The sequence below is a fragment of the Neoarius graeffei genome, chromosome 9, assembly GCF_027579695.1.
Source record: "Neoarius graeffei isolate fNeoGra1 chromosome 9, fNeoGra1.pri, whole genome shotgun sequence".
Classification (NCBI taxonomy): Eukaryota; Metazoa; Chordata; class Actinopteri; order Siluriformes; family Ariidae; genus Neoarius; species Neoarius graeffei.
Window position 1 is genome coordinate 18,703,512 of NC_083577.1, and position 22,363 is coordinate 18,725,874.

The following is a 22,363-nucleotide window of genomic DNA, read 5'->3' on the forward strand; positions in this document are numbered from 1 at the left end:
AAGCAGTTTTGATTAAAAAAAAATACAATTGCAACCTTTAAAATATGAGTAATTTAAATGTTATTAAATGTATAATTTGCCTGTCTTTCAGGTACAGGGTACAGGCTGTGCAGGAAATTGCTGAAAATATAAAGAGTGATTGGACACCCCCAAATCCAGCTAGCCTGCACTGGGATGGGAAGCTCTTGGAGACCCTTGGTGACAAATACAAGAAAGTTGATAGACTTCCAACTCTTATCTCAGGAGTGGGTGGTGTTAAGCTCCTTGGTGTTCCAGGACTGCCAGTGAAGTCATCCCAGCCAGCAGGAAACCTAATAGCTGATGCTACTGTTGGCCTACTGAAATCCTGGCAATGTGAAGGAAATGTTTCTGCCATGGTGTTTGACACAACAGCTGCAAACACAGGTGAAGTACACAATCACATAAATAGAATATAACTATTAGCTCATTTTAGTAAGGATTTAATTTAAATTTACATGTATGTCTTAATTTTTCAGGTCACTTGACAGCTGGTTGTATTTGCATACAGCAACAGCTAGGAAGGGCACTATTGTGGTGTGCCTGTAGAAAGCACATTGGTGAGATTGTCTTAACAAAAGTATGGGAGGGTCTCAAAATGGAGGTATCTGCCAGCAAGGATATAACCATATTCCAAAGATTCAGAGATCACTTTTCCATTCTGAAACACGATGATTCAACCACTTACACATATGCAGATCCAGCTTCTGATGTGTTCCTCTTAGAACAGAGGCAAACAGTATGTGATCTTCTTCAAACCCTCAGGCAAGACAAGTTCAATAATTTAGTTCGTGCTGACTATAAGGAACTATTGGATCTAACCTTATTGTACCTCACTGGGGAGTGTCCAGAGAGCTTCTCTCTTTGTAAACCAGGGGCAACTCACAGAGCAAGATGGATGGGGAAACTTTTATATGCCCTTAAAATGGTGCTTCTTCAGAAGAATATTGAAAAGTCACCAGGAATATGCACAAGATATCAGGCTGCAAAACTTAACCGTTTTGTCACATTTGTGGTGCATATCTATGTACCATGGTGGTTTACATGTGGCATAAGCAGTGCAGCACCTTCCAGTGACTTAACATTGATTGAGAACTTGAACAAATACAAAGACATTGATGCTGTTGTAGCAGAGGCAGCCAAACTAGCATTTCAGAGGCATTTGTGGTATCTGGTGCCAGATTTGATCCCCTTAGCACTTTTTGATGATGAACTTGGTGACAGAGAAAGGCGAAATTTGGCAGACGCTATTTTTGCCCATCCCAAACTTGATTCATATTGTTCTAGATTTGGTACATCATTTGGCAAGCCAACATTTCCTTGTATTGAACAAGGCACAACATTAGACAAACTAGCTGGAACTGACTCATGGCAGTTCTTCACTCTGCTTCATATTGATAGCTCCTTTTTGGACAAGCCTGTTGAAGAGTGGGCCGAAAATGATAGCTATGTGAAAGGTAAAGAGATAGTAGATGCATTAAGAGTGTCAAATGACAGTGCTGAGAGAGGAGTCAAGCTTGCAGCAGACTTTCTGCAGTCTTCAAAGAATGAGGACAAATACCAACAGATTTTGCAAGTGGTTGAAAATGACAGGAAGAATGTTCCAGACCAGCATAAACGACAAAAGTGCCTAGATCCGGAAACTTGGAGCTTAATACTAGATTAAATGAAGAAATTATTATCTGTCATTTTTATATTAAGTCTTTTGTGTTTAATAATTAATAATCTAAGTGAGTTACTGAATGTATTATGTATAGCAGTACAATCTGAGTACAAAATAAATTTATTTTCCTTCATTGATATTTTTTGTCTGATTTTTAAATGCATGAAAAATAAAATTGCAATCAGCCACCCCTAAAACTTCTTCAAAATTGATGAAATTTCACAATTATACTCTACATGTGTAACCTCATTACCAAAAAAAAGTCAGGTAAGATAAAATAAAATTTTAGATTTTGGTGGGGACCAGCCACACCCTACTTTGCATCCAATAAGGTCCAAAAACGGTGAGCTCCTGACTGCTCCCGATGCTCTCAAGGACAGATGGGTTGAGCATTTTAGTGATCTGTTAAACCAGCCAACTGATGTCGACTTAAGCACTGCTGATGAGATAGACCAGCTACCAATCATTAAATCAATGGATTGCTCAATTGAAGAACAAGAACTGGATCAAGCTCTAACGAACACCAGATTAGGGAAAAGCCTAGGTGCTGATGGAATCCTTCCTGAAGTACTTCTGTATGGTGGTAGCCACCTGAGGGCTTTTCTGCTTACCTTGTTCAACATCTCTTGGGCTTCAGAGATAATCCCCTTGGACTGGATTGAGGCGATCATTGTCATTTTGTTTAAAAGGGGTGACAAAAGTGAATGCAAAAACTGTAGAGGCATATCCCTACTTAGTGTTGCTGAGAAAGTCTTTATCATCCTTCAAAGCTTGCAACTTCTAACAGAATTAATATACCCAGAGGTATATTAATCATAATGCTTTTCTTGCTTTTTTTGTATCCAGAGAAGAGACGTGGAATTTTTGCAGGTGGTGATGACTCTTGATCATCACCACCACTACTACTACTGCTGTCTGGTAGAGTGACTTTGCGTGCCTCAGCCAAGACGAGTTCTTAAAAAGTTCAATAAATCCACACTTAGTTATAATATACATCACATTACACATACACATAAATATACACAGAGTTGAGGGTAAAGTTAATAAACAAATTAATCTTATTGTTTTGTATTTTGTTCTATAATGTGATGTTCAGGTGTTTAGCAAGGTTGTGTATACCTACCTATAATCATCTCTTTCACCCCACTCTTAACTTTGTCTGGCCCTTGGACATCTTGCTCTAGCCAAAAGAAGCAAAATGATGGGTCTAGCAATGCAGACATCATGTAGAGAGTATCTCAAAATGGAAGATCCACTGCCAGGTTACTGGAGCCATCCATTCTGACATTCACAAACATCCCCTCAAGCTGGATTTGGAGGGACTTCTGCAGTGCTTTCACTAAAGCCACCAGGTGACATGTCGTACTCAGCATCCTGATGAGGTGACTGTTCAGTGAGAGCACACAAGGGAGCGCTGAACTAATGGTCACCACTTTCTCCCCTTGAGTAAGGTCTGTGGCTTGTTGAAATGGGGCCAAAACATCCACAAGCTCTTTCAGCTGACCCCATTCTCTGGCTGATAGACACAGGCTTTTATGACCTTGGGCTTCCAGGAGTGCATTCAAACTTTGGAGATCCAAGTCAGTCACTGCCTGGACAAGGTGGAGAGTGCTATTCCATCGCGTTGATGCAGCTGAGGGGATGCTACGGTTGGCTCCATACTCTGCCTCAAATGCTTCTTTTAGGCCACAAGTGGAATGCAGTAAACTGCAGAATTTGGTCACCTTTGCCATGGCACTATTCAGAACCTTTGTCTCTTTCAGTCCATCTCGCACGACAAGCTGTAGTGAATGAGCAAAGCACTGCAGTCGTTGTTGTCGGCAACTGCTCTGGCTAGTTTCCATGTCATCCTGGTACTCCTCACTTAAGTCCTCCCAGAGATCACTGTTGTCCAGGCCTTCATTATCATCTTCACTACTTGTAGCAGAGGGAAAACAAACTGTGAAAGCTTTTTTCATGTTAGATGCATTGTCACAGATAATAAAATCTATTTTGTGCTTGATGTGAAAGTTGTCACATATTTCTTCAAATGCATCACTAATGCCACTTTTCCACTACCAACGCGGCTGAGTTGGGCTGAGCCGTGCCGTGCCGAGTTGGGCTAGGTCAAGCTGAGTGGGGCTGTTGGAGTTGCATTTCTACTACAACCGCGCTGAACCGTGCTGGCTGGAAGTGGGTGGACACGTTGGGTGGAGTTAGCGAAAGTGGGTGGACGTCACGTGATGTCGTTAGGCGGCGCAAACAGTGACATCAGTGATCTTTTAAGCGGTAGTCTCACGACCCGGATAGTAAACAATAAACATGGAGGACATGGAGTCGTTAGTGTTGCTGGTCTTGGTGCTGTGGCTTGTTGTCACCGACAACGCCAACAGATACTGGCAAGAGTGTATAGATGAGGCGGGGCGCATAAGGCTTCAGAAATTCTTGTAATCCGTAATTCTTCGTCTTCCGGGTTTACGGTGTTTACAGATCCCAGCGTGCTCGCGGGGCGTGTGTGGGCATGTGAGGACACTCCTCCTCACCAATCAGTGCACAGGGGAGTGTCTGCTCACGCCCCTAGCCCCACTCGGCTCGGTTTGGCTCACTTCAGCCCTACTCCAAAACCGTGCGAGTTGTGGGTGCTAAGCAGGGCTGAAGCGAGCTGAGTCATGCTGCTCTAAGGTAGTTGAAACGCGAGCCATGTCGGGCTGAAGTGAGCTGAAAAAGGGTAGTGGAAAAGGGCCATAATTCTCTGACCAGTGTGTGACCCTGTGAATCTTTCACAACTTAAAAGAACTGTCTGGAGTCTTGGGCTACTTCTGTCTAGCTCCATGAAGTGGGCTGTTACCCCTAAAAAGCCTTGCATGGTCCTGTCTGTCCAAATGTCCACAGTCACAGCCACAGTGCCTGTCTTTTCTAGTTGAGATTTGATAGAGGCCTGTTTCTCTGATGTTAGATTACTCAGACATCGTGTAACTGTGCATCGACTTACTGGTTTATATCTTTCCTCTGTCACTGACAAAAATTTCCTGAAATTGGGGTGCTCAATCAAAGACGGGCAAATTGCATCCAATGACAAGGTCATTGACTATTGATTCACTGATGATCCTCTGTCTAGGATGACCCTGGTGGTATACTTGCACACCTCTCGTCTGAACCAAGAAAGACTCAATGCTGCTCTGTCCCTCTTCACTGGTTCCTGTCTTTGCTTTGCTGAATTCTGCAAACCTGAAGATGAACATATAAATCTGTTTATAAAATATGGATGCTAAAGCTAATATTGTTGCTTATAGACAAAGTACTATATGTGGATGTACCTTCATAATTAAAAACCCTGCTGTTATTTTATATTAAATGCATTGCTGCAATATTTTTTATACCATATTGCATTTTTGCAGCAAAATCCAGTAGGCTATTTTGTATACATTCAGTTTGTCCAAAATATGACATTTACTCCAGCGCAATATTAGGATAACAGTAATAATGCAGTGGAATAGGCCAACGGTATGTTTGTGATAGACGTTCTGAAAGAAATACGTTTTAATATTTTTTCTGAATAAACACTTGGGGAGTTGAATGTAGTTTTACCAGATCATAACAGTAGCCTATTCTGAAACCGCGATTAATGCATAAGATTAACGTTAGGCTACATCCATGAACTACATCCATATAGCCTACTCTGCCACTATCTGGTAACAGGTAGCAGAGTATAATAGTAGGCTCAAACGTGGTGAGATGTTAATCAAATAAAACCCTAACATCGGGCGGGTAACAATAAATCTATAATCTGCATGTAGTCTGTGGTTCGATTAGTTTGCTAGCAGTAACGTTATCTGTCCATACACGCTAAATTTTCGTTTCACCTAACCAAGTAACTGACCTATCCTTGTGCGTTCTGAGGTCCCTGATAAAGTTGGATGTAGTTGAGCCGGCATCATTTATCCTGATGCCACACACTTTGCAAGTGGCCGTTCGCTTGTTAGCTGTCTGTGTGAAGGCTTTATATCCAAATGCGATAACAAAAGGCACAATTCCAGGTGAACTTGCCGTCGCCATGGTCAGTGTTGATTTGACATCTGTGGCTGCACGCATGCGTTACGTTGTGCGTAATAGCCTGTCAAGGGAGGGAAATATTCAGTCTGCCTCCGATTTTCCCATAAGGCTAGGCAACACATTGGAAAAACTGAAATAATGAAATAAATACTTCCGTGAAATGAACGTTGTTCACGAATCACAACACGCAAGTCCAAGTCAAGTCTCAAGTAATTGAGGGCAAGTCTAAAGTCAAGTTTCAAGTCTTTGTGCAACTTAAGTGCAACTCGAGTTCGAGTCTCAGACTCGAGTCCCCATCTCTGCCTCTACTTTATGTGTATTCCAGCCTCTGAAATATTGACTGGAGTAAAGAAATACAAGTTTGCTGTATCATTTTATTATAGGTAATTAATGCAAGCTATATTCTTTACTATCAGGGCCTCATTATAGAAAAATACATTAACTCTGATAGATGCTATATTCAATGGAATGGGTATATTTGATATACTATATTTAAAAAAAAGAATAGCACTTAATAAAAAATTAAATAACTTTTATTGAGGATGATGTACAGTGTACCAAATTCCATATGTAGCTTTGACATGCACACTGTAAATTTACATATATAAGCTCCTCCAACATTTTAAGTGTACAGTAAACATGTTCAGATACTCCCACTGGAGCCTGAGAGGGCCATTTAAGATACTAGTTATTGCTCCTTATACCGGAAGTTTTATCACAATATTTCACTTATTTTAAATATCCAGGACCTTACCAAAGGCACAATTCCCATCTCAAATGCCCTCTATTCCAGTAAGCACACTGAGAATATGTTTATCTTTTATTTATTACAATTTCTATGATACAGGAATTCAATATTCATGGAGAAACTTAGGCAATAAAATCTAACATTTTTCTCTCATCTCATTATCTGTAGCCTCTTTATCCTTCTACAGGGTCGCAGGCAGCTGGAGCCTATCCCAGCTGACTACGGGCGAAAGGCGGGGTACACCCTGGACAAGTCGCCAGGTCATCACAGGGCTGACACATAGACACAGACAACCATTCACACTCACGGTCAATTTAGAGTCACCAGTTAACCTAACCTGCATGTCTTTGGACTGTGGGGGAAACCGGAGCACCCGGAGGAAACCCACGCGGACACGGGGAGAACATGCAAACTCCGCACAGAAAGGCCCTCGCCGGCCCCGGGGCTCGAACCCAGGACCTTCTTGCTGTGAGGCGACAGCGCTAACCACTACACCACCGTGCCGCCCTCTAACATTTTTCTGCCACAGGTAAAATATCTCTCAAATCCATGTCTATTTTTTGTTTGAAGGAAAAAATTGGAAGGACACTGGCACTTTGTACCCTTAATAACATTCATGCGCAATTTCCATGTAGATTTATGTTCCTTTTAGCCACATACTATTTTGTTCCTATTGAAATAATCAAAATATGCTACCATGCCTCGTTTTATTCGTAATATCTTCATGTGCACTGATGATAGAGACCTCAAATATTGGCACACAATTAATAAAAGATTGTATTTGCTGGAAAAGTAATCATTATCATATTGGTGCAAAAATTAGGTTTGTAGTAACCTCAATATCACTCTTGTTTAGGAAGTTTACCCCTCCCCCCCCAAAAAAATAAAATAATAATACATCTAGGATCTTCTAAAAATGAAATGCCATGCAGCACAGGCTTTAATGGTTTTCTCTCTCTCTCACACGCACACACAGAGACAGTGACATACACCCCTACTCCTTTGTCTTCCATCCTACAAGGTTTGGCGGGGCTAGGAATAATAGTTCTCAAGATATTAATGCCCAAGCATGGCTTCCCAGATGAAGCTATATAATGAAATACCAAGGGCTGAAAAAACATGAAAACAGGATTTGAACAGAACTATTTTATAGGCCTTCGTTTTGGGACCCATTCATGATATAGACAAAACCTGAGATCGTTCTGCAACAGTCTTATCTGATTTGATGCGCAATTACCCTTTTCCAATTTTATGGTAAGTGGGAAATACCTTTTCTTCTGTAGTGTACTTTGCCCATATGAAGAACAAGTTGGGAAAAGGAGACATGGACATGGTTCGTGCATCTGCAGTGGAATTTTAAGATGGAGTGCAGTGTGTTCATCTGTCATGGCCTAGGAAGCTAGGATGGTGACAGTGAGGTCCACAGGTCACATGTTTTTTGGCATATTGTGGTACAAGCCTAAAGATGTCCACCTTCCCTCCTATTTCAAGCCATAGATGTGGATTTGCCAGTACAGCAGTCCACAAGGTGATGTTGCACCCTTATCCCAAACTCTTGGCCGTTGAGATCAGAAGTTGTCCAGTGATTCAGTGTTAACATCACTCCCTATTATATGTAGTGAAAGTTCATTATGTCTACCTATTGAAACTATTCTTTAAATTCGTGTCTTAAGACAAGGATTTTTTAAGATGTTACCTTGACAGTTTCGGTGATAAACTTCCGCCTTCTTCAAAACAGTCACCAGATGTCGAGTGGTGACGTGCCTTATCAGCTGATGTTACTCTAAGGAGGCGTGAACATCCCGCCCAATTTGACAGGTAGTTCACGCCTCCTGCTGTCAGGTCGCTCCTCCAGGACGGCGCTCCAGGTGTGTGACAGCGCGTACGCTCCCTCATCCCAGTTCATCGTTCTCTGCGCACGCTTTCGTATCTCCACTGCCTCGAAAATCCAACGCTGGAATCTATTTTCTTCAGCGCGAATGACTCTGGCCTCTTCCCAATTCATTATATGATTTTGCCGTTTACAGTGGTCTGAAATGGCTGATTTTAAGTTTTCTTGGTGTGCTTTTTCTTTTTCGGATCTTGTGAGTCTTTTTGTTGTTTCTTTTTCACATTCTATTTGGTGTTCTTTTTTGCGAGTATGGAAGCATCTGCCCGTTTCGCCAATATAAACTTTATTACATGAACGGCAAGGGATTTCATATATGACATTGCATTTATTGTCCAGTTTTATTTTGTCTTTGGGGTGAACTAGCAGCTGTCGGAGGTTTTTGTATGGTTTGACCGGGGTGTTGATGTGGTATTTCTTCATGGATCGTTGGATGCGTTCTGTAACTCCTTTTATGTATGGTAGTGTGACAAAGCCAAAAAGAGGGATTTGCAATGGGGGACCCGCTATCTGCCACTCTATGCAACTTTTTTATGGAGGATCTGGAAACCCGAGCCATAGAAACAGCACCGGATGACCGCAAACCTATCTTCTGGAAAAGATACGTTGATGACATTCTTGAAATAACCAAAACAGGTCACACACAACAATTCACGGATCATCTAAACTCCATAGACAAGACAGGCAACATCAAATTCACACACGAAGAGGAAACGGACAAGACAATAGCTTTTCTGGACCTAAAAATACACCACACAGAAGAAGGGAACATTAAAATCACAACATACAGAAAACCTACACATACCGACCAATATCTACTCTGGACATCTGAACATCCCATCACACACAAAATGTCAGTAATCAGAACACTATACGACCGAACACAGAACATCACGGAGGAGAAAGACAGACAGGAGGAGGAACAACACATCCAACAGGCATTAAAAAACTGCCAATATCCACCGTGGGCAATCCGAAAAAGGAAATTACAGACACAAACAAAGGAAAAAAACAAACAAACAAGGAAAAACACAGAAAAAACAAACCGAGGCTTTGTCACACTACCATACATAAAAGGAGTTACAGAATGCATCCAACGATCCATGAAGAAATACCACATCAACACCCCGGTCAAACCATACAAAAACCTTCGACAGCTGCTAGTTCACCCCAAAGACAAAATAAAACTGGACAATAAATGCAACGTCATATATGAACTCCCTTGCCGTTCATGTAATAAAGTTTATATTGGCGAAATGGGCAGATGCTTCCATATTCGCAAAAAAGAACACCAAATAGAATGTGAAAAAGAAACAACAAAAAGACTCACAAGATCCGAAAAAGAAAAAGCACACCAAGAAAACTTAAAATCAGCCATTTCAGACCACTGTAAATGGCAAAATCATATAATGAATTGGGAAGAGGCCAGAGTCATTCGCGCTGAAGAAAATAGATTCCAGCGTTGGATTTTCGAGGCAGTGGAGATACGAAAGCGTGCGCAGAGAACGATGAACCGGGATGAGGGAGCGTACGCGCTGTCACACACCTGGAGCGCCGTCCTGGAGGAGCGACCTGACAGCAGGAGGCATGAACTACCTGTCAAATTGGGCGGGACGTTCATGCCTCCTTAGAGTAACATCAGCTGATAAGGCACGTCACCACTCGACATCTGCAGCCGGTTTCACTAAGTTAGACTATGACTTTAACTTAGACAGCGGGTATAGTCGGGCTTAACATAGACGTCTAACAAATACTGTTGCACAAAGCAGTTAAGACTCCGACTATCTTAAGTCGTACTATGCTGCAAAGGATTGTGGGTATTTTAAGACTCTTTTCAAAACAAAAAAAATGGCGGACAGTGGTCGTTCAGTGCCGTTTAGCCACTCGGAAAATCTGGCTATATTAGAGGAATTTAATTCCTACAAAGACGTTTTATTAGGCAAATTCAGCGAAGAACGTAGCAATAAGAAAAAACATGAAGTGTGGGAAAAAATAACGTCGTCTGTGAATAGCGTTAATCCATCTGCAAGAAGAGATGCTGCTGCCGTGCAGAAACGGAAACTAAAAGTAACCACCGAAATGGTCATCAACATTTATGGCGATGAGTCGCCCTTATTCTGGGGAGTGAAAGGAGGAAAGGAGAGCGGAGTAACCGGCTTCGCCAGACCCAGCAGCAACTCCCCTAGCAACGTTGCTAGCAACGTTGAAGCTGAGGCTCCTTCACCCTCGGAGTTGTCATCACCCAGTACCTGCGCGGGTGTGACACTACACGAAGAGCCTACCAAAAGGAAAGACTGCAACTTAAATTGAAGAGACTCATGCAGATGGAGGAGTGATGTAGTAATATATATATATATATATATATATATATATATATATATATATATATATATATATATATATATATATATGTGTGTGTGTGTGTGTGTGTGAGTGTATGAGACAGAGAGAGAGATAAGTGATGAGTGGTGATGTAATTATATGCATAAATTAATTGATATTTATATTATTTATATATATTTATAAGTAATAAAATGAATAAGCTGGCATTACACTGTTTGTTCTTTATTGAATACTTTATAGTTAGATTATAATAGCCTAAATTTGTGTATTACATACTTGCAATGTACTTCACTGCCTTAACATTTCAAGCTTTCTTGTAGTTATTGACATTGATGGCACTTATGGCTTGACTGTTTTTTTTTTTTAATTAAATTTTATAGCCCTTAGACACATATTAGACTGGGGGGAGGGTGTCTTACTTTTTAAGCCTAAAATTAGACTTAAAAAATTAGTCTTAACTTTTGTGAAACTGTCTTACTTGCATTAGACTGGTCTATAAAGAAACTTAAGACCAATCTTAACCCATAGACCAGTCTAAACTACTTTAGTGAAACCGGACCCTGGTGACTGTTTTGAAGAAGGCGGAAGTTTATCGCCGAAACTGTCAAGGTAACTGTAAAACTCCCTACGTGTGGGTGGAGCACTGAGGACGGCAGGACAGAGATCAGGTTTGGGGAAAGGCTTTATTGCCACACTTTTCAGTGAACAATCGTTACGGTGACTAGACAGACACACACACACAGCCAGCGTCTAGTCCGGAGATACCCCTCTGCTCTCACTCTCCCTCCTTAAATAGGGCGCGGTCACTGGGAAGACACACACAAACACAGGTTAATTGTTCTCAGGTGTCGTGATTCTGCCACTTACCTTCCCTGACTCCGCCCTCCTGTCACCGACCGGCGCTTGACCACGCCCCCGCTGCCACATACCCCCACCGCCCGACTCAGGCCGGGCGGCCGTCCGGCCTGCAGCCGACTCCCCCCCCCCTTGACGGGAGAGGAAGTCCGCCACGACCATCTGCGCCCCCGGCCTGTGGACCACCTTGAAATTAAAGGGTTGGAGCGCCAGATACCAACGGGTGATCCGCGCGTTGGCATCTTTCATGCGGTGGAGCCACTGGAGGGGCGCGTGGTCCGAACAGAGGGTGAAAGAGCGCCCCAGCAGGTAGTACCGGAGGGCGAGGACCGCCCATTTGATCGCCAGGCACTCCTTTTCAATCGTGCTGTAGCGCCCCTCACGCACTGACAGCTTCCGGCTGATGTATAAGACCGGGCGATCCTCCCCCTCCACCTGCTGGGACAAAACGGCCCCCAGCCCTCTGTCCGACGCATCCGTCTGTAACATAAAAGGGAGAGAGAAGTCAGGGGAGTGTAAAAGTGGCCCCCCACACAGTGCAGCCTTTACCTCCGAGAAAGCCCGCTGGCACTGCTCCGTCCACTGGACCGGATCTGGCGCCCCCTTTTTAGTGAGGTCAGTCAGCGGGCTGGTGACGTCCGAATAATTAGGTATAAACCTACGATAGTAGCCAGCCAGCCCCAGGAACTGTCTCACCCCCTTTTTGGTCTTGGGCCTCGGGCAGGCCGCAATCGCTGCTGTCTTATTAATTTGGGGACGCACCTGCCCGTTGCCCAAGTGGAAGCCCAGATACCGTACTTCCACCCGCCCAATCGCACACTTCTTTGGGTTGGCAGTGAGCCCCGCCCGTCTCAGCGACCTAAGGACGGCCCTCAGGTGTTGCAGGTGCCGCTGCCAGTCGTTACTATAAACGATAATGTCGTCCAGGTAGGCGGCCGCATAGGTGGCGTGGGGCCGGAGGACCCGGTCCATCAGCCGCTGAAACGTAGCGGGCGCCCCAAACAGCCCAAACGGAAGTGTGACGAACTGGTGTAAGCCAAACGGTGTGGAAAAGGCCGTTTTCTCCCGGGATAATGGAGTCAAGGGGATCTGCCAATATCCCTTCGTTAAATCCAGTGTCGAGTAGAAGCGAGCCGTGCCTAGTCGATCGAGCAGCTCATCAATACGAGGCATTGGGTACGCGTCAAATTTAGACACCGCGTTGACTTTTCTATAGTCCACACAGAACCGGACCGAGCCGTCGGCCTTGGGAACCAAGACCACCGGGCTGCTCCAGTCGCTGTGGGACTCCTCGACGATGCCCATTTCGAGCATGGCCTGAAGTTCTTCCCGAACCACCTTTTTTTTGTGTTCGGGTAGTCTATAAGGGCGGCTACGCACTACCACCCCCGGGGGTGTCTCTATGTGGTGTTCTATGAGGTTAGTGCGACCGGGCAGGGGCGAGAACACATCCGAAAACTCGGCCTGCAACTGGGCGACCTCCGTGAGCTGGGTCGGGGAGAGGTGGTCTCCACAGGGGACCGGAGAGGTACGTGATGCCAAACTCCCTTTTTGAACCTCCGGCCCCAGCTCCGCCTTCTCCGGAACTACCGACACCAACGCCACGGGGACCTCCTCGTTCCAGAGTTTGAGCAGATTGAGGTGGTAAATCTGTAGCGCCCCACCCCTGTCTGTTCGCCTCACCTCATAGTCGACGTCCCCGACTCGCCGTGTGACCTCAAAGGGTCCTTGCCACTTGGCGATTAATTTGGAGCTCGACGTGGGCAAGAGTACGAGTACTTTATCTCCCGGTGTGAACTCTCTAAGGCGCGTACCCTTGTTGTACAGGCGGGCTTGCCGTTCCTGGGCCTGCCGCAAGTTCTCCTGAGTTAGGTGGGTGAGCGTGTGGAGTTTTGCGCGCAGGTCCATAACGTACTGAATTTCATTCTTACTTTGTGAAGGTCCCTCCTCCCAATTTTCCCGCAGCACGTCCAGGATGCCGCGCGGCTTACGCCCATATAATAATTCGAACGGGGAGAACCCCGTGGAGGCTTGAGGGACCTCTCGCACTGAGAACAGCAAGGGTTCGAGCCACTTATCCCAATTACGTGCGTCCTCACTTACGAATTTCTTAATGATATTTTTGAGGGTGCGGTTGAACCGTTCTACTAAACCGTCCGTTTGTGGGTGATATACACTGGTGCGGATCGGCTTAATCCCCAATAACCCATACAGTTCGCGCAGTGTTCGTGACATAAACGTAGTGCCTTGATCAGTCAGAATCTCTTTCGGGATTCCAACTCGGGAGATGACGCGGAAGAGTGCCTCTGCAATACTGCGTGCTGAGATATTGCGCAGAGGCACTGCTTCCGGGTATCGCGTTGCATAGTCCACTAGAACTAATATAAAGCGGTACCCTCGTGCTGACCGATCTAATGGCCCGACGAGATCCATCCCAATTCTTTCAAACGGGGTCTCGATTAATGGTAGAGGGCGCAATGGCGCTTTTGGAATGGCCGCTGGATTTACTAACTGGCATTCGCGGCATGCCGTACACCACCTACGGACATCGCCGCGAATCCCCGGCCAATAGAATCGGGCCATTATTCGGGCTAGTGTTTTATCCTGCCCTAAGTGTCCAGCCATGGGATTAAAGTGAGCCGCCTGGAATACCAATTCCCGGCGGCTTTTTGGAATCAAAAGCTGCGTGACTCGCTCCTTAGTTTGAGTGTCCTGCGTCACTCGGTATAATCTATCCTTCATAATCGCGAAGTAGGGGAAGGACGGGGTGGCGTTCGGCTGGAGCGTTTGACCATCGATTACTCTCACTTGGTCAAACGCATGCCGCAGAGTCTCGTCTCGCGACTGCTCTAATGGGAAATCCGTGAGGGAATCCCCAATAGAGAGAGGAGGGGCCGGCGGCTCCTCACTCTGACGCGGAGATGACGTAGACGGCTCTGTGACAGCTGCTCCCGCCAAAGCGACACCGGGACCTCCCCCTGTCAAATGGCAGGACCCACTCTCGACTAGGCGTGTCATTAAACCCCGAAATCCCGGCCAATCCGTCCCCAAAATTAACGAGTGGGTAAGGCGAGGATTAACCGCCGCCTTCACTATAAATTTTTCCCCTCTGAAAATAATGTGGACTGACACCAAAGGGTAGCTGTGAACATCCCCGTGCACACACAACACCTTCACCCCCTGTGCTCCCCCCAATGCCTCGTTTTGAACCAGGCTTTGGCGAATTGAGGTCTGATTACAACCAGAATCCACCAACGCCTGATATGTAGCCCCTTGGATACTCACCGGTATGCGATACGCTCCGGCCCGATCGAGGGCGGCCTCTGGCGCGTCGGGGATCCGAACCACCGCGCCCACTTCCATTGCTGTGCACTGCTCATGAAGGTGGCCCGGCTCCCCGCAGCGCCAGCAAACCGGCCCGGGCTTTCCCTCTGCACCGGTGATCTGGGGCTCACTCACCTGAGATGGGGGAGAGACAGACACAGAAGGGAGAAACGGGAGGGCACCGCGGGTGCGGCGGGCCGGCTGGGGTGGAGCCGGCCCCCGCCTCCGCGGTGGGGGAATGGGGCAGGGACGGGACACAGGAGGAGAGGGAGAGAGAGAGAGAGAAGAGGAGAGAAGAGACGATGCCATCTGCTGTCCTGCCGCCGGGACAGCCGCCAGATGATCCTCCGCCAGCTCGACTGCCTGATCCAGCGACGCCGGGCGGTGGCACTGGACCCACTCCGCGGTTCCGGCTGGTAAGCGGGCGACGAACTGTTCCAGTACCACCTGGTCGACGATTCCCTCGGCGTCGCGATTGTTGGCCCTCAGCCACCGCCAGCAGGCGTCCCGGAGCTGCTGGCCGAACGCGAACGGCCGGCCGACTTCCTCCAGTCGCAGCGCGCGGAAGCGCTGGCGCTGTTGCTCCGGTGTGCACCCCACGCGCTGGAGGACGGCCCGGCGGAGGTCCGCGTAGGCCAGCCGGCGGTCGGCGGGGAGCTGTAGCGCGGCCAGCTGCGCCTCTCCCGTGAGCAGGGGGAGGAGGCGCGCCGCGCGCTGCTCGATCGGCCACCCCGAGGCTTCGGCGACCTGTTCGAACAACGTGATGAACGCCTCGGGGTCGTCCTGCGGGCCCATCTTGGTGACAATGAGGGGAGACGGGCCCGCGGCCGGAGCGCTGGTGGACCCCGCCGACGCGAGAAGATGCCGGAACGCCTCGCGATCTTCCTGCTGGGCCAGCACCAGGGCTTCGAAGCGCTGCTCCTGCTCCTTTCGGAGAGTGACGAGTGCCTGGTGCTGGCTTTGCTGAGCCGTGGCGAGGGCGTGGACCAGATCGGTGAACGGGGAGGATTCCATGGGGCTGCTGGTTTGGTGCTCCACCTCCCGGGTTTCGGCACCACTGTAAAACTCCCTACGTGTGGGTGGAGCACTGAGGACGGCAGGACAGAGATCAGGTTTGGGGAAAGGCTTTATTGCCACACTTTTCAGTGAACAATCGTTACGGTGACTAGACAGACACACACACACAGCCAGCGTCTAGTCCGGAGATACCCCTCTGCTCTCACTCTCCCTCCTTAAATAGGGCGCGGTCACTGGGAAGACACACACAAACACAGGTTAATTGTTCTCAGGTGTCGTGATTCTGCCACTTACCTTCCCTGACTCCGCCCTCCTGTCACCGACCGGCGCTTGACCACGCCCCCGCTGCCACAGTAACATCTTAAAAAAATCCTTGTCTTAAGAAACGAATTTAAAGAATACTCCCTATTATATTTTAGCCCAGCCAGCAGAAGTGGTGTCCCAGTGTCTGGTGCTTTGAGCAGGCATGTGAGGACTAGTGCAACAGTGCACTCCAGGAGTGCAGCTGATAGCCTACAACTGTACTACCTCTACACAGAGCTACCTATGCCATGCAGGAGCTTCGTCAATGCTGACTAAATGCACTTCCCATTGATAGCTGTTTTCTGGATGATGGGTAGTGAGTCAACTAAACACATTAATTTATGATGCTGGCCGGTTATGCCTTGTCAGGGATGTAAGGCTGTAAGTGAATGACTGACTACTAGTGTTCATAATAATTTTAACCTAACCTCATATAATTTTAATGCATAGTTCAAAAGTTTCAGATTCTTAAAAGAAATTAATATTCACTTGTTTGCTTTTTCTTCCACTACTCTAGAAGTAAACAACGCTCTGTTGCAAGTCTTCTCCTGCTCCTTGTGTCCACTTTCCGATACATCTCAAATATATCTCCAGAAATACATCCAGAGATGTCACTCTGAGGAATATGTGAGAGTGCAGAAATCACCTGAGATGAAATATAACATTCAGATACCCACTAAAGACTTTCTTAGTCAACAAACATCACCTGGTACTCTTGGCTCCGACACCTCTGTCAAAGAAATGCAGAAGGAAATTCACCACTGCTCACAGTGTGGGAAATGTTTTTCTTACCAGAGTCATCTCCAAACACACCAGCGCATTCACACAGGAGAATAGCCATATCACTGCTCAGAGTGTACGAAAAGTTTTTCTCATCAGAGTGCTCTTCAACGACACCAGAGAATTCACACAGGAGAGAAGCCGTATCACTGCTCACAGTGTGAAAAGAGTTTTAATCAACAGAGTACTCTCCAAACACACCAGCGCATTCATACAGGAGAGAAGCCGTATCACTGCTTACAGTGTGAGAAGAGTTTTAATCGACAGGGTGATCTCCAACGACACCAGCGCATTCACACAGGAGAGAAGCCGTATCACTGCTTACAGTGTGGGAAGAGTTTTAATCAGCAGAGTACTCTCCAAACACACGAGCGCATTCACACAGGAGAGAAGCCATATTCATGCTTACAGTGTGAGAAGAGTTTTAATCACCAGAGTAAACTCCGAAAACACCAGCACCTTCATACTGGAGAGAAGCCATATCACTGCTCACAGTGTGGAAAGAGTTTTGCAGCCAAATTTAATCTCCAAACACATCAGAGCATTCACACAGGAGAGAAGCCGTATTCGTGTTCGCACTGTGGGAAACGTTTTATTTACCAGAGTCACGTCAGAAAACACCAGCGCATTCACACAGGAGAGAAACCGTATCACTGCTTACAGTGTGGAAAGAATTTTCATCAACAAAGTACTCTCAAAGTACACCAGCGCATTCACACGAGAGAAGCCGTATCAGTGCTCACTGTGTGGGAGGAGATTTAGTCATCAGTGTAATCTGCGAAAACATCAGAGCATTCACACAGGAGAGAAGGCATATCTTTGCTCACATTGTGGGAAGAGCTTTACTCGAAAGGGTGACCTAAGAAAACACCAGCCCATTCACACAGGAGAGAAGCCATATCAGTGCTCTGTGAGAAGAGTTTTACACAACAAAGTACTCTCCAACGACATCTGCGCATTCACACAGGAGAGAAGCCGTATCAGTGCTCACAGTGTGGGAAATGTTTTTGTCATCATGGTCATCTCTTAACACACCAGCGCATTCACACAGGAGAGAAGCCGTATCAGTGCTCACAGTGTGGGAAGTGTTTTTATCATCATGGTCATCTCTTAACACACCAGCGCATTCACACAGGAGAGAAACCATATCACTGTTCGCGGTGTAGGAAGTGTTTCACTTATTCAGTTACATTGAAGACTCATAAGTGCATTAAAACAGAGCCATTACATAATTTTTATTTGTCAAATTAAAGATGATTATCATTATTGTTTTGGTTTAAAATGATCTGTGTAAGGGTCAGTGACAAATCAGCCTTAGCAAGATGAGTAATAGAAAAATCTTTTAAAAACTTGTTTTAAAAACATGCATCAAGTTTATAAAAATGTACATTTTGTATTTGTTAGTTTCCTGTCATTTGAAATGACATTTTCACCTGTTTTTCTACAAAATGTAAGACTGAATGCTCCTGAAAATATCAAGTGGTGCAAGGCAAGGCAAGGCAAGGCAAGTTTATTTATATAGCACATTTCATACACAATGGCAGTTCAATGTGCTTTACAGAAGTAAAAACAAAAACAGTAAACAATAGAGAAATAAAATTACATAAAATAATTTTATCTTTATTCTAAAATAATTAATTAAAAGAATTAAAAGAAAATAATAAGAATTAAACAATAGTAGAAATAAAATATTAAAATGCCAAAAAGAAAAAGGAGAAAAAGAAAGAAAAAAAAAGAAACTAGCAGAATAAAACAGAATAAAGTTAAAGTAAATTTAAAACATGCAGAGAAAGTAAAGATTATAAAAAATGTAAAAATATTAATTATTTAACAGAAAGCATCTGAAAACAGCTTGGTCTTTAACCTAGATTTGAAGCTGCCAACAGCAGGAGCATTTTTAATGTCCTCTGGCAGTTGGTTCCATAGCTGTACTGCATAGTAGCTAAAAGCTGCTTCACCACACTTTGTTTTAACAACTGGTTTTAATAGTAAATTTTTCTGTTGCGATCTGGTAGATCTGATTGGGTTAGGCCGCTGCAACATATCAGAGAGGTAATTGGGCCCTGTACCATTTAGAGATTTGTACACCAGCAGCAATACTTTAAAGTCAATTCTGTAGCTTACTGGAAGCCAGTGAAGGGACTTTAGAATTGGAGTAATGTGCTCTGTTCTTTTTGTTCGTGTGAGAACCCTAGCCTCTGCATTTTGAACCAGCTGAAGTCGTTTGATGGTCTTTTTTGGCAGGCCTGTGAAAAGGCCATTGCAGTAATCAACCCTACTAGAGATGAAGGCATGTATTAGTTTTTCCAGATCATGTTTTGACATAAGTCCTCTTAGTTTGGAAATGTTTTTTAGGTGATAAAATGCCGTTTTAGTGATTGCTTTCATGTGACTGTCAAAGTTTAGCTCGCTGTCAATGAAAACACCAAGATTTTTAACCATTTCTTTAGTTTTAATCCCTTTTGTGTCAAGAATAGTGGTAATCCTGAGTCTTTCATCTTTTTTTCCAAATAGAATTACTTCTGTTTTATCTGTGTTCAGCTGAAGAAAATTTTGTGACATCCAGCTATTGATTTGATCGATACACTGGTAGAGACATTCAAGGGGGGCATAATCATTTGGTGATAGAGCAAAATAAATTTGGGTATCATCTGCATAGCAGTGATACAAAATTGAATTTTTATTGATAATTTGCCCAAGTGGGAGCATATAAAGGTTGAAAAGTAATGGTCCAAGAATCGACCCCTGGGGGACACCACAGGTCAAGGGCATTGACGTTGAGGAACAATTTCCCAGGGTAACAAAGAAGCTTCTATCTTTTAAGTATGATTTTAACCAATTGATAACTTTACCAGTCAATCCAACCCAGTGTTCAAGTCGATATAGCAGTATGTTGTGATCAACAGTATCAAAAGCTGCACTGAGGTCCAGTAATACCAGGACCGATGTTTTGCCTGCATCAGTATTAAGAGGTATGTCATTTATAACTTGAATCAGCGCTGTTTCAGTGCTATGATTGGCACGAAATCCTGACTGAAAATTATCAAAACGGCTGTTTGATATCAAGAAGGCAGTTAATTGATTGAAGACAATTTTTTCCAGGATTTTCCCGATGAATGGTAGATTTGATATTGGCCTGTAATTATTTAACACTGAAGGATCCAGATTATTTTTTTTAAGAAGGGGCTTTACAACAGCTTTTTTTTAGGGACACAGGAACAACACCAGTCTCCAAGGATGTATTTATAATTTGAAGCACATCTGTAATTATAAGATGAAGAACAGACTTAAAAAAGTTGGTGGGCAGAATGTCCAGTTCAGATGTTGAGGAACTGAGATTTTGTACAGTTTTTTCAAGAGTCTCATAATCAATTAAACAAAATTCTGACATTGTGTTAAAGTTATCTATCTGTGTCATTGGTGATTGCAGTTTTTCAATTTTTTGCAACTGAGATATATTATGAGAAATATTCTGCTGTATTTTATCAATTTTACCTTTGAAGAAAGATGCAAACTCATTGCATTTATTAACTGAGAGAAGTTCAGGTGCTAATTGTGGTGGGGGATTAGTTAGCTTCTCTACTGTTGAAAATAGCACACGGGCATTGTTCATATTCCTGCTGATGATATTGGAGAAGAAAGACTGTCTTGCTTTACGAATTTCATAATTATAAAGCATCTCTTTATGGATTTGATAAGGGATGTGAAGTTTAGATTTGCGCCATTTTCTTTCAGTCTTTCTACATTCTCTCTTTAGCAGTTTAACAGCCGGGTACTGCTTCCATGGTGCTTTCTGCTTATCATTGACTTTTTATTTTGAATGGAGCAATATCATCCATAATTTGGGTCATATTTAAATTTAAAAATTCCAGTAAATCATCTACAGAGTCTGACATTTTGGTTGAGTTCTGAGAGAGAGCTTGCTTAAAAAGAGCACATGTGTTGTCGTTTATGACTCTCCTGCCTATAGTCGTTGAGCTATTCTGAATGTGAGGAGACTGAGGCTACGTTTACATTACGTCGAATCAGCGGATCATCAGATTAACGTTCTTAAAACGATTCGCGTTTACACTAAAACCGTTAGCCGTGCACACAGCAACACCAATACGCGGATACGCTCGGCTCCGCAGGCATCCTGCGCTCCAAATCACTCCGCCCTGAACAGTGAGTGCCCTCTGGAGGGTGCGCACTCCGGCCCTGCGCAGCTCACAGAGCGCGCGAGTGAAGTGAACAAGCCACGATTCGGGACTGAGCCGCTGTGTGTGAGATCCCAGCGCATATCACTTATTACTTGCAAGTGGAAGGATGGCAAGCCTAAAGACAATCATAACTACACAATGGGCAGTATTTGCATCAGTATTTGCAGTATTTTCATACTTTTATACTCTTTAATGAAAGGTGATACAAGGCGGAAGTCTGCGCCGTTTTTCAGCAGTCGCGTCACATGACCAACGCCAGCGAATCAGGAAGGTGGATGTCACAGTGACGTTGTCCAATGAGACGCCAGCTAGAGCTCAGCACAGCGTATTCGCGTATTCTCAATGTTTACACAGCACCGGAGCTGATACGATCTAGATTGAATACGTGGACGCTGGCGGATTCCCGTTTCCCCGCTTTTTCAGGGGGGTTAATGTAAACGGACAGTGCATCCGCGAAGAAAACGAGACAGATACGGTCTAGTGTAAACGTAGCCATAGAAACTTCAAAGAAAACACAGAAATGATCAGATAAGGCCAGGTCAACAACAGTATAAGAAACAGTAAGACCCTTTGTGATGACGAGGTCAAGAGTATGACCACGGGAGTGGGTCGGTCCCTGTACATGTTGTACTAGGTTAAAGTTATCAATAATTGCAAATAGTTCTTTGGCATAAATGTTATCAGTATTATCTACATGCAAGTTAAAATCCCCAGATATAATAAGACAATCAAACTCTAAGCAAATGACTGATAACAATTCACCAAACTCTTCAAGAAAGACTTTGGCTGAATGTCTCAGAGGCCTGTAAATAGTTAATAATAATATGTTAGGAGAGCATGTAACAAGTGCACATAAGTGTTCAAAGGACATAAAATCACCAAGTGAGGATTGTTTACATTGAAAAGAGACTTTGAATATATTTGCGATCCCTCCACCTTTCCCTTGTCGGGTAACATTCAAAAAATTAAAATTTGGGGGAGCTGCTTCGATAAGGGTGGTAACACTATTTGCTTGATCCAGCCAGGTTTCAGTTAGAAGCAAAAAATCAAGATTGTGTTTACAAATAAGATCATTAATTAAAAATGACTTGTTTAAAAGTGATCTAATGTTCAGAAGGGCTAGTTTTACAGTAATATTTGGTTGTGCACTCTGATGCTGTTTTAAAACAGGAAGGAGATTGTAATACTCCCTA

The 22,363-nt window shown here is 44.6% G+C and overlaps 1 protein-coding gene and 1 pseudogene across 4 annotated transcripts in view; both read left to right on the forward strand.

The window, feature by feature from the left end:
• LOC132891504 (histone-lysine N-methyltransferase PRDM7-like) overlaps nucleotides 1-16,766 on the forward strand; it is a 94,446-nt gene extending 77,680 nt beyond the window's left edge. Inside the window, exons 3-4 of one of the 4 annotated variants that reach the window (XM_060929146.1) lie at nucleotides 92-405; nucleotides 498-1,818. In XM_060929146.1, coding sequence (XP_060785129.1) covers nucleotides 92-405; nucleotides 498-1,684 — 1,501 coding nt within the window. In that variant the 3' untranslated portion in view covers nucleotides 1,685-1,818. Of the gene's footprint in view, nucleotides 1-91; nucleotides 406-497; nucleotides 1,819-16,708 lie in introns of those variants that run through there. The other 3 variants (XM_060929150.1, XM_060929148.1, XM_060929149.1) reach the window with 3 other exon arrangements.
• Nucleotides 16,731-18,001, forward strand: LOC132892106 (zinc finger protein 239-like; annotated as a pseudogene).
• Nucleotides 18,002-22,363: the final 4,362 nt, after the last annotated feature.